General features: G+C 41.5%; 1 protein-coding gene across 1 annotated transcript; it reads right to left on the bottom strand.

Moving 5' to 3' along the window:
* Positions 1-6424: 6424 nt before the first annotated feature.
* Positions 6425-11585, bottom strand: LOC133758827 (protein FAM170A-like). The gene is made up of 4 exons (XM_062189964.1): positions 11516-11585; positions 10187-10261; positions 6663-7340; positions 6425-6615 (listed from the first exon to the last, which is right to left on the bottom strand). Exons 1-4 carry the CDS (start codon positions 11583-11585, stop codon positions 6425-6427), a joined length of 1014 nt encoding a protein of 337 aa, XP_062045948.1.
* Between the last annotated feature and the right edge of the window lie 394 nt (positions 11586-11979).

Here is an 11979-nt window from a genome sequence, read left to right on the forward strand (position 1 = left end):
AGTCCTGGTTGCTTCTCTTTCAGTCCAGCTCTCTACTGTGGCCTGGGAAGGCAGTGGAGGATGGCCCAAGTGCTTGGGCCCCTGCACCCACATGAGAGACCTGGAGGAAGCACCTGGCTCCTGGCTTCAGATGAGCATAGACATTTTATTTTATTTGACAGAATTAGACAGTGAGAGAGACAGAGAGAAAGGTCTTCCTTCCATTGGTTCACTCCCCAAATGGCTGCCACTGCCAGAGCTATGCTGATCCGAAGCCAGGAGCCAGGTGCTTCCTCCCAGTCTCCCATGCGGGTGCAGGGACCCAAGCACTTGGGCCATCCTCCACTGCCCTCCAGGGCCACAGCAGAGAGCTGGACTGGAAGAGGAGCAACTGGGACTAGAACCCCATGTCCATATGGGATGCTGGCGCCGCAGGCAGAGGATTAACCAAGTGAGCCACGGCGCCAGCCCGCTCTCACTGTCTGTAATTCTATCTGTCAAATAAATAAATAAAATCTTTAAAAAATATTATTAGACCTAAAGAAAGAGATAGTTTGATACAATACATGAGGAAGCTTCAAAGCCCCACTTTGATCAATGGAGAGATCATCCAGACAGAATATCAACAAGGATACATCAAAATTGAAACATCCTGTAGAGCAAATGGACCCAACAGATGTTTACAAAACATTTCATTCAACAGCTATGGAAAACACATTCTTGTTATTAACACATTGACCATTTCCCAGAATAGGCTCTATATCAAGCAATAAATAAAGCCTCAATTAGTTTTATAAGTTGAAGTCATCTCATATATCTTCACAAATGCAATGGAATAAAACTAGAAGTCAACAAACAGCACAGTAGAAGTTTTTACAGATACATGGAAATTAAGCAACATGCTTCTGAATTACCAATGGATCTTTAAAGAACTTTTGAAATAAGCAAAAAAAGAAATCCTGAAGCTAAGGAAAATAAAAATACAATATGTCAAAATATGTAGGACACAGCAAAAGTTGTATTGAAGGAGTTTATAGCAATATGTGCATACATTAAGACAGATTTCTAATAAACAGTCAGTGCATCTTAAGGACTTAGGAAAGCAGGAACACATCAAGGGTAAAATTAGCAGGAAGTAAGAAATAATAAAGATCAGAGCAGAAATAAATAAAATATAAGCTAATTTAAAACGTTTGTTGAAAAAATAGAAAAATATAGTCACACTAACAAAGAGAAAAAACATGAATAAATAAAATGGGAGAAAAAAACATTACAAGTGATAGCAATAGAATCACAAAGGAGCATAAGAAACTGCTATGAAAAATTGTATAATATTGATTTGAAAAGCCTTGAGGAAATGGATAAATTCACAGACACATGCGACTTACCAAATTCAAATGATGAAGAAAATTAAGATTATGAATTAAGATGAAGATGAAATTAAGATTATGAAGAAAATCTACACAGACCAATGGCAAGTAATGAGATTGAAACAATAATTAAAAGCTTCCTATCAAAGAAAAGTTTCTTTACAACTGAATTCTACAAAACATATAAAGAGGAACTAACTCCAGACCTTATCACAGTATCACAAAATATTGAAAAGAATGGAAAAACTGTTTTGAAGAAGCCAGCATTACTCTGATCCCAAAACCAAACAGAGACACAACACAGAAAGGAAACCAGAGACCAACATCCTTTATGAACACAGATGCAGGAATTCTCAACAAAACATTAGCAAACTAGATCCAGCATGGATCAGACATTATGTTCAAGCTGCATTCAATACAGGAATACAAGGATGGCTCAACATGCACAAATCAATAAATGTCATCAGTCACATCAGTGGAATGAGGAACTCAAACCATATGATCATCTCAATAATGCTGAAAAAGCATTTGATAAGGTTCAACACCCCTTTGTGATGAAAAATAATTTACAACAAATTTAGAAGGATCCTGCATCCAAATAATAACTGTATATGACAGACCCAAAGCCACTTTGATACAGAATGGGGAAAAGCTTAAAGGACTTCTCCTAAGATCGGGAGCAGGACAAAGGTACCATCTTTCACTACTCTTATTCAGTACTGTATTGGAATATAATGAGCAATTATGGAAAAGAAAGAAAAAAGAAAGTATGAATATGCACACTTGGGAATGACATGATTCTGTGCAAAAAATAGCAAAACATTCCTCTCAGACTGATAAACCAATTCAGTAATGCTTCATTATACAATTCAACATTTTAAAAACAATTGTATTTTTATATGATCCTGCTGAAAAGAAGAAAAATTCCATTCACAATAATTGCAAACATTAAATATTAAAGAACAAGCTGGTAGAAACCAAATACATAAGTCAAAAATTAAATTAAACCCCTTATCTTTCACTGTATTAAAAAAAACTCAAGATGAATCAAGACCTAAATGTAAGATCTGAAAATATGGAATTACAAGAAGAAACCATAAGGGGAAACACTTCAAGACTTGGGTATGAGAAATGGTTTTTTGATAAGACTCCCAAAACACAGGCAAGAAAAACGAAACTAGACATATGAGATCAAATTCGGAAGTTTCTGTATAGAAAAGTAATAATCAACAGAGTGAGGCAGCATTCAGCAGAAGGGGACAAAATATTTGTTACTTATCTTATAAAGGAAAAAATCCAGAATATTTAAAAAACTCAAGAACAGCAATCGCCACAAAGACCCAGTTAATATGGGGCAAACGTCCTGAATACAAATTTCTCAAAAGAAGATATACATATGACCAACAAGTACATGAAAAAAAATGTGCAATATCAGTAGCTATGTAAGCAATGGAAATCAAAACTGCATTACCTCATGCCTGTTAGAAGGCTGTTAGCAAAAAGATAAAGTAAGAAATGATGGAGAGGATGTAGAGAAAAAAAAATTTTAAAATGTATTTATTTATTTGAAAGGCAGAGTTAGAGAGAGGAAGACACTGGTTCATTCCGCAAAAGGACACAGCCACCAGGGCTGGGCCAGGCTAAAGCCAGGAGCTGCTGGCTTGCTTTGGTTCTCCCACATGTGTGCAGCGGCCCAAGCACCCAGACCATCTTCTGCTGCTTTTGCAAATGCATTATCAGGGAAGCTGGATTAGAAGTGGAGCATCCAGGACTTAAACCAGCACCATTTGGGATGCTGGTGTCACAGGCAGAAGCTCAAACTCCTATGCCACAATGCTGGCTCCTAGAGAAACCTTTACACACTGTTGAGATGGGAGAGTAAAAATTAGCACAGTCACTATGGAAGCCAGTATGGAAATTCCTTTAAATACTAGAAATAGAACTGCCATGTGATCCAGCAATCCCACTGCTGGGTATATATATACCCAAAAAACAGAACTCATCATATCAAAGGGATACCTCCTTGCTATGTTTATTACTGCACTATACATAATAAGCAACATATGGAATCACCACATGTGGCCATAATCAGATGAATGTAGCAGAAGAGTATTACTCTGGCAAAAAAAAAAAAAAAATGAAATTCATCATTTCTAGCAAAAAGGATGGAACTGGAGGACATCACGTTAAGTGATATAAGCAGTACACATAGACAGATACTACATGTTCTTCCTCATATGGAAGCTAAAAAACTCCAGTCCCAACACAGATGGTGATCACTGCAGCCCGTGAGTGGTGGAGGCGAAGGAGGAAGTGTAGGTAATGAATGCCATGTCAGATTTAGAAAAAAAGAATAACTTCACAGAGTTACAAAGCATAGTGGAGGTAAGTATAGTTGACAAAAACCTAGTATATACTGTATGGAAAAACAGAAGGAACTCCAGGACTCTAATGATAAAGTAATGGCAAAAAAGAAAATCATCAGTTACCTTTTGATCAGTACACATTGTATTCACACACTGAAATTTCACACTGTAGCCCACAAATATGTGCAATTATTGTTAATTTAAATAATAAAACAGGGAGGATAAGGCTGTCCAGTTGTAAAACTTGGGTTTTAAAAATGTTTCTTTGTGGTAGATTGATTATATTGAAGTAAAGGTGAGATGTTGAAAGTCAAGGGTGTGACACAGGCTAAAACCACTTTGGATTTTGGATGTAAGTTCTTTAAGCATTGCATTAGCATCCTTACCTGTAATGCAGGTTAAATTAAAGTGCATAGCATATAAAATTATATGTATGTATATATGCATAAAATAAATGAAAATATGTTAACCACTTAAACCAGACATTGTATTCTGTGCATTTACTTGTGCTGTGACCCTCAGACATACTATTATGTATGTATATTTCATCTTTGTTAAATATCATGCTTACTACTTTCACCTCTATTCTCCAGAGAGCGAGCTGATGTAGAGGACAATGCTATGGAAGGGGACTTAAGCTAGGCCCAGTGCAGGGATTTAAAGCCAGCTGTTGTATGGGACTCCAATCATTTGATGTAGGTGTTCAAACAAATTAAACAAATCTAAGTGTTTTAAGATAAAGTCCTAGGAAAATTTCAATTTTTAAAATGGGGAAAAATACTATATTAAAACTAATGTTCATGAACAAAGGTAAATTAAGCATCAAACAACAACAAATGACCCAGGCTCGTTGATGAAAAACCAAAACGAAAAAAATTATTGAAGGTTTAATGAGGTGCTCAGAAAATCAAAGTAGCAGTTAAAATCGCCAGGTATTTTATTAAAAAATGATAAAAGAGGTTGTAGCAAGTGCAGTGGCAGGAACTCAAGAGCTCCATTCAAGTTGCAGAGTAAAGATAACTCCAGGTGAACCCCCAGAGCCTCTGTCTCTTGTGTTCCAGTTTTCCATGGCAGCGGTTTAGACTGGTCTAACACAGACATTTGCTTACGCTTAGATCAATCATGAACGCCAGATAGTGGACTAGGAACCTCATCCAGTTAGTCATGGGTGGGGAGGTGGTGTTCTTATCAAAGAAGGCGGAAATATCAGGAAGGTGAAAGCAAAAGCAACTACAACCTACCGTTAGGCTCCTATGGAGTTTGTGCACCCACATGTTCACATATGCTTCTACAAGGAAGGCGGGAACAACATTGTTTTAAGATAACCAGCTATGTATGTATACAGGTGTCCCTAATGGCATCGTACCATTTTAAGCTCTAGTAATTTTAGGAGGATAAAAGCTATAATGTATAAAGAGCAGCATTTTGAAAACTGAACTACTCTATATAGCTTGGTGTACTTTCTAAAGTTTCATTTTATTTTTCTGTCTCTCTGGTGGGAGATGGCAAATTGTGATAAAATTCAAATTTTATTTTGAAAGTATAAAAACTTAAATAACTATGAATGACATGCAAATGATATCTTCCAGAAGTTAGTCATTTCTATACTTCTAATTGTATTAAGCTTCAAACAACATTATGGTTTGGAGGACATCTGAATATACAGATGATTGATTTTCTCAGATGTTTTACTAAATGTTCCATCCTTACTATTATGATTGAAGAAGCATTTGTTCACCTGTAAGTGCACACACTCAGAGAAGCCAAGCAGTGTCTTTTAGTTGATTTTATCTGTTTAGAATCTTATTTCTTGCCTTTAAAACTCAGTCTTTCCTCCCATAAATAACATACTGCTAAGGATGTTAGAGGGAGACATGGGCAAGGGTCCGTGTTCATGTATAGAGGAAACAGAAAATTATAACAGACTGTTGGCAATGCATACTCAGTAAGGGTCAAAGAGACTACAGGACAGAGGGTATTACAATGTATACAATGTGTTTGATTTAAAATTGTGTGTCTAATTTTACTTTTGTGCATCAAGCATATACTCTTACATACTCTCTTTGGGAGGAGGGCAAGGATTGAGTTGAATGGGGTGAAGTGCACTATCCGGTCTGGATCAGGAGACTATGAGCTGGATACTGAAGTACATAGTAAATGGAAGACAGCGACCAGAAGCTGGAGGAGACCTCAAAGTGGGAAGAGAACCAGCATGTGCTAGGTCCTCAGTCTGTTGAGAAATCTCCCTAGATTCCTGCCAAGTCATCACACATCCTGATAGCTCTGACAGGTGTGTAAGCTTTGCTTCCCACAGTGCTAAAATATCTCTCAGCCTATATTGTCCTCTTCTCCACAGGCAGTCATCAAGGTGTTTTCAGTGTCCCTTTGTGTGGGCCGTTGAGTATAATAGGAAATGGTCTCCTTGGGGTGAGGCATGTCCAGTGTTCCTGTGGCTTCTCACAGCTCTAGAGGTTTTCTTCAGAGCTGGCACCACATTTTCACCACGACAGTTGGGAGCAGCTGCAGGGACCGTGCTATGCCTGGTTTGATGCTATGAGGCTCATGAGGATGAATAACTTCCGGGTAGAATGTCATTGTGTTGGATAGTTCATTTCAGGCCAGTTGGGCCTATTGCTATTAGGAAACCAAAACGCAAAAAAAGAATATATTCATGAAGCAAACAGGTTGTCTTATTGTGGTGGCAACAACTCAGTCAGTTCTCAGGATGAAGAGAATGGTGGATACCATCAGAAAAGGTTCTTCGATACTGGTGGTCATGGAGGTGTCAGGTGCGCACAAGGAAAGATGGGTGCTCTGGCTTCTCAGAGGAGATGGGGCTGCCTCAGTGGACTGTGCCTGTGACTGTGCCTCTGACAGCTGCAGTCCCTCGTTGTTAGGGGCTGGAAAACATCCATTTATTTGCATGAGGAATTCCTCCCATAAAAACCTTTCCCCTTGCTGCTGCCATAGGTGGCTTTCTTCTTTCTTCTCTTTTTCATGCTCCTTTTGCTCTTCAGCCAGGCAAAGGCAAGGTGGAAGGCACGGCAGCTAAAGCCCTCCTCAACCCCGTGCTGCACGTGCCTCTGCAGCACGGTCCGGCTGGGGAAGACTCGGCAGCAGCCCATACACTTGTAGCCACTCTCGGGGGTCACCAGCCACTCGGGCGTCCTGGCCTTGGGGCTCTCCTCCAGAGCTGGAGGCTCTGCTGGGCTGTCAGACGACTCCTCCTTCATCACCTTGACTGCTTCTTTCTCTTCTTCCACATCCCAGCCACACTCACTCTCCGTTAGGAGTTCCCAAGGGGACAAAATAGGGAGGTTGGTCTCTATGGGGATCTTCCCAGTAAAAGTCATTTCTTGTACTCGTGCCTTCCTTGGTGCAGGCTCCAAACCTTTCTTCGTATTCTGTAAGTCAGCCACCTCTCTTTTTCTTTGGACACATGTGTAGTAAACTTTCATCTCCCTTTCCCTTCTTCTATGTATTTCTGGAGTACAGGGCTCATTGGCTAAATGGTAATGAAAACAGTTATTCTGATACGGCAAGAGAGTCTGCTGAAGTTCTAAGTGGAGGAGAGACGTCTCAGGGAATCGAAAACAGGGAGCTTCTTCCTGGAACTGATGGATTCCTAGAAAAGAAAATTCCCTGCATAAGAAAAGTGGAAGCCGGTGCCCCGGCTCACTAGGCTAATCCTCCACCTGCGGCGCCGGCACCCTGGGTTCTAGTCCTGATTGGGGTGCCGGATTCTGTCCCGGTTGCTCCTCTTCCAGTCCAGCTCTCTTTTGTGGCCCAGGAAGGAGGTGGAGGATGGCCCAAGTGCTTGGGCCCTGCACCCGCATGGGAGACCAGGAGGAGGCACCTGGCCCCTGGCTTCGGATCGGTGCAGCACGCCGGCCGTAGTGGGCATTTGTGGGGTGAACCAACAGAAGGAAGACATTTCTCTCTGTTTCTCTCTTTCGCTATCTAACTCTGCCTGTGAAAGAAAGAAAGCAAGAGAGAGAGAGAGAAAAACAAAGAAAGAAACAAAGAGGAGGGGAGAGGGAGGAAAAGAGGAAGGGAGGAAAGGAGGAAGGGAGGAAGGAAGGAGGGGAAGAAGGGAGAAAGGAAGAAAGAAAGAAAGAAACAAAGAAAGAAAGAGGAGGGGAGAGGGAGAAAAGGAGGAAGGGAGGAAGGGAGGACGGGAGGAAGGGAGGAAGGGAGGAAGGGAGGAAATCTCCCAAAATTACAAGAGCATGTCTTCTTGCGGAGGTCTAGGTATAGGCCATGTCAGTGTCACGTGTTGTCTGTCAACTACAGTGTGGTGCCAGGGGCTGGATGTCAGACACATGCTAACATCTCATTTACCTACTCCAGCTCCAGCATCCTCTTTAGACATCTGCAACTATGAATTTTCATTTTCTCAAGGGAGATGTAGGAGAAATATCTTGAGATAAATGTGGCTTTTACTTCTTTCTGAGAAATATTACCAGGGTGTGTATTATCTGTATGACTAAGATTACTGTTTAATTTAAGGGAAAATTTTTTAAAGATTTCCTTATCTGAAAATCAAGATTTATGGGTGTGGGGGTTGGGGGTAGTTCCATCCACTGGTTCATTCCTGAGATGGCTAATGGACAAGGCTGTGCCAGGCTGAAGCCAGGAGCCAGTAACTTCTTCCAGGTCTCCCATGTGTGTGGCAGGGGCCCAGCCACCTGGGACATCTCCCCCTCCTTTTCCCAGGCCATTAGCAAGGAAGCTGGATTGGAAGTGGAGCAGTCCAGGCATGAACTAACACCCATATGGGATGGCAGCATTGCAGGGAGCAGTTTTGCTACAATGCCAGCCCCATTCAAGAAATTAAAGATCTGTTTCATATCAAAGAATCTTTAGCGCTCACTATCCACCACATGCCCAGGGAGACCACAGTCTGTCTTGACCAAAGCTCTAGAATATGAGTGTAGTTTTAAGTTTGGTCCAGTGTTTGATGGCTAGGTGTATGCAGTATGCATATAGTATTGTCTTTGTGGAGGTGCTTGTTCTATGTTTGTCTTGGGACTATACCATCCTGTTGACTACAGTCAATATAGGCAATTTTAATATTTGTTCACCTAGCTGTGCATCTGTTATTTTGTTCAACATACTTCATGACAGTTGTGGAAGTTTGAGTATTACTCTCCATCCACACTGTTTATAGACTCCAGAGTGTGTGAATGTTACTTCAAATGATGAAGGGGGACTTTGCAGATGTTAATAAATGAAGGTTTTTAAGTCGGCGCCGCGGCTCACTAGGCTAATCCTCCGCCTGTGGCGCTGGCACCCCGGGTTCTAGTCCCGGTTGGGGTGCCAGATTCTGTCCCAGTTGCTCCTCTTCCAGTCCAGCTCTCTGCTGTGGCCCGGGAAGGCACTGGAGGATGGCCCAAGTGCTTGGGCCCTGCACCCACATGGGAGACCAGGAGGAGGCACCTGGCTCCTAGCTTCTGATCGGCGCAGCGCGCCGGCCGCAATGTGCCAGCCGTAGCGGCCACTTGGGGGGTGAATCAACCTTTCTCTTTGTCTCTCTCTCACTGTCTAAACTCTGCCTGTCAAAAAAAAAAAAAAAGGAAAAAATTAAAAAAAATAAATGAAGGTTTTTGTGATGTGGAGGTTATCCTGTGTTACATAGCTGGGTCCTAAATGTAACCCCCAGTTTACTTTAGAAAGCAAGTCAAGGAGATCAGAGGCAGGAGAAGATATATGACAGTGGGAGTAAGAAGTTAGATCTAAGAGAAAAAGGGGCTATGCAGGAGCATTCTCCACTGTGGCCTGCAGAGGAATCCAGCCTTCTCAATAACTTGATTTTTATCTCTGCAGAATTTGCAAATCCTTACTCTCCCCCCACCCCAAGACTTACAAGGGCATAATTGCAAGTTGTTTAGAGGACTAACTTGGTGATAATTTGTAAGCACACGTTATAGGAAGTAAATACACTAAACTTGAGCCAAGTTTTTCTATTTCATGTGTATGCCCTACCTTTTCTACATCTTCTACTTTTCTGAGTTTAGGGCTGCTTGTTGGATTCAAAGCCTTTTTGCTAGAGCAGTAGCAGGAGCTCAGAATGCTTTTTATTTATGCCGCAGAACATCATTGTATCATTTCAGCTTTGCTGAAAAATTAGAAAAGTAGTTTCAGAGAGGGGGTTCATATCTGGTGTATATGTGTATTTATTCATCCTTAAACAGTAAGAGACACACATTGCCTCTATGTTTATGGAGCTGTAATCTATCTTCTGCGACCAAAAAGCTTAAGTGTAGTATTTATTTATTGAGTCCGTGCATGTCATGAGTGAATGGATTTGCAGTGTGTGTCATTTGTAAACAGTGCACAGACTGATGGTGATCCCCTGTCCACCTCTGCATGTGTATTATATTCATCAACCTGCCTTAGAGTTAGTTCTGAACTAGTGATTAAGTTAATGGAATGGTGACCTGCGCCCCCTCCAGGCTCGGACATACAAACCTCTGTCCTCTACCATGCTGTTTTGTTTTCCAGCTGACTGAGCTGTCGATATTCCAGGGTCCCTTTGAGTGCTGCCTGTAAGGATGACATAGTTTTCATTAATCATATTCCATGAATTAGAACACAGAGAGGGCTTGCTGTATTGACCTGAACATAAACCCTGACTCCTACTACAAGTAAGAAGTAAATTCATAGTGTATTATTTGCTGTGACCTAGTCTCTATCCAATGAATTCAAAGTGTAATGTGTTTTTTAGAGAAAGATAATTAGACCTTGTAGTGTGCTGGCCTGTATATTAAATGCTAATATTTATCTCCTCCTGGCTGTTACATATTTTATTTTGTATATATGCATAGGTATTACTATGTGATTCACACTTCTCATTATTTACACTCAATAACATCTTTGAATATACACCCAATTTTATTAACATTCAAATGGATATAGTGTCACTCTCAAGGCCTCTGCCCAAGGGGGCATCAGAACATGCAGAGCCTGACAATTTTAAATTTCAGTTCCTTCTCAGGAATGCGAACCACTATTTGGGTTGTTGAAGTTGGCTGCATTCTGTCCCCTCATCCCCTCTCCCACTCCCCCCACTAAGCAACTCCCTGTCCTCCAATGAGTTACTTGTTTACTACTCAGCTCCATGGTTACCATACCTGTGTGATTCCCCATTTACAAGAGTGCCTCCGCAATTTACTCTTTATTTCTAAATGGCATTGCATTGTTTGTGTGTGTCCTGTTTTGTTTCTCACAGTCATATTGAGACCCACATTAATGTCTTCACAGTCTAAGAAAAGTTTGTATTTCTTAGTAATTGCATTATGGGTGGCTTTTTCCTGATCCTTGCCCAACTGTCTTGCAAGTGCTACACTGCTTTATTTCTCCTCATCTGTAGAAGCTCTGCCTTGCATTTCTTCATTTAGAGGAGTATGTGTGAGTGGAAAGCTTACATCATGTGTTTCGCCAGTGTTTTCAGAACGAAAACAAAAGGAAATGCCAATTCTTTAAGAGAAATAAGTCTAGACCAACCAATTACTATGTCTGCGACAGAGTAACCCAGAGAGACCTTATGTGGGTATCAGAGGCCCTAAACCCCACAGAGAGGCACCTGGGCCATCTGACTTTCTCTTTCCTCTCTGTGACCTGGTTCCTCAAGAAGACTCGCGAACACACAGCTCTTCCTGTCTACCGCCTTCCTTCACTCATAACCCCTCTCCCTCGTTCCCTGTGTCCTGCTCTGCCAGCCCAGCCCTGAGTCCTCGTGTCTGCCTTTTGCAGAGGCAGTTCCTCATCCCCGCACCCAGAGGGTGTCCTCAGACATACCTCCTGATGTCTTTTCAGACTGGAGGCAGAATGTGCTTTCCAGATGTTTTGTCTTTTGTTTCCGCTTCATGGTCAACTCCTTGGGGAATTACTCCAATCACATATCATTTTTTCCAGTAAGTCTGCTCTCTGGGAGTTAGTCAGCAGGGATATGGATTGAAATTTGAACGTTCAGAACCCAACAGATCATATGAGAGGCTCTTCACCTAACTACTGTCCTGCCTGGTGCTCAGTACGGCATCCAGACTGTTACAGTGCAGGTTACCGCACAGGCCTCAGCAGCATTTATGACATACTGATGACATCATTCCAGTTCCTGGGACTCAGCAGTATCCTAGGACTGCATTGCCACAGTCCACTACCTAAGTCGATTTCACTTGTCCAGTGCAAACACTATTAACCTGGATTTTCACATCTACTTCATATTAAAAATAACCTAAGTCTTAGAAGAGAAATTGCCATTG

The sequence above is a fragment of the Lepus europaeus genome, chromosome 4, assembly GCF_033115175.1.
Source record: "Lepus europaeus isolate LE1 chromosome 4, mLepTim1.pri, whole genome shotgun sequence".
NCBI lineage: Eukaryota > Metazoa > Chordata > Mammalia > Lagomorpha > Leporidae > Lepus > Lepus europaeus.

What these genes read in the sequence shown, in the direction of transcription:
- LOC133758827 (XM_062189964.1), bottom strand. Translation starts at nt 11,585, where the DNA reads ATGAAGCGGAAACAAAAGACAAAACATCTGGAAAGCACATTCTGCCTC. An exon ending in CAGCATGGTAGAGGACAGAG is followed by an intron (nt 7,341 to 10,186) that starts GTTTGTATGTCC and finishes TTTCTTTTCTAG; the next exon opens with GAATCCATCAGTTCCAGGAA. An exon ending in TGGCAGCAGCAAGGGGAAAG is followed by an intron (nt 6,616 to 6,662) that starts GTTTTTATGGGA and finishes GATGTTTTCCAG; the next exon opens with CCCCTAACAACGAGGGACTG.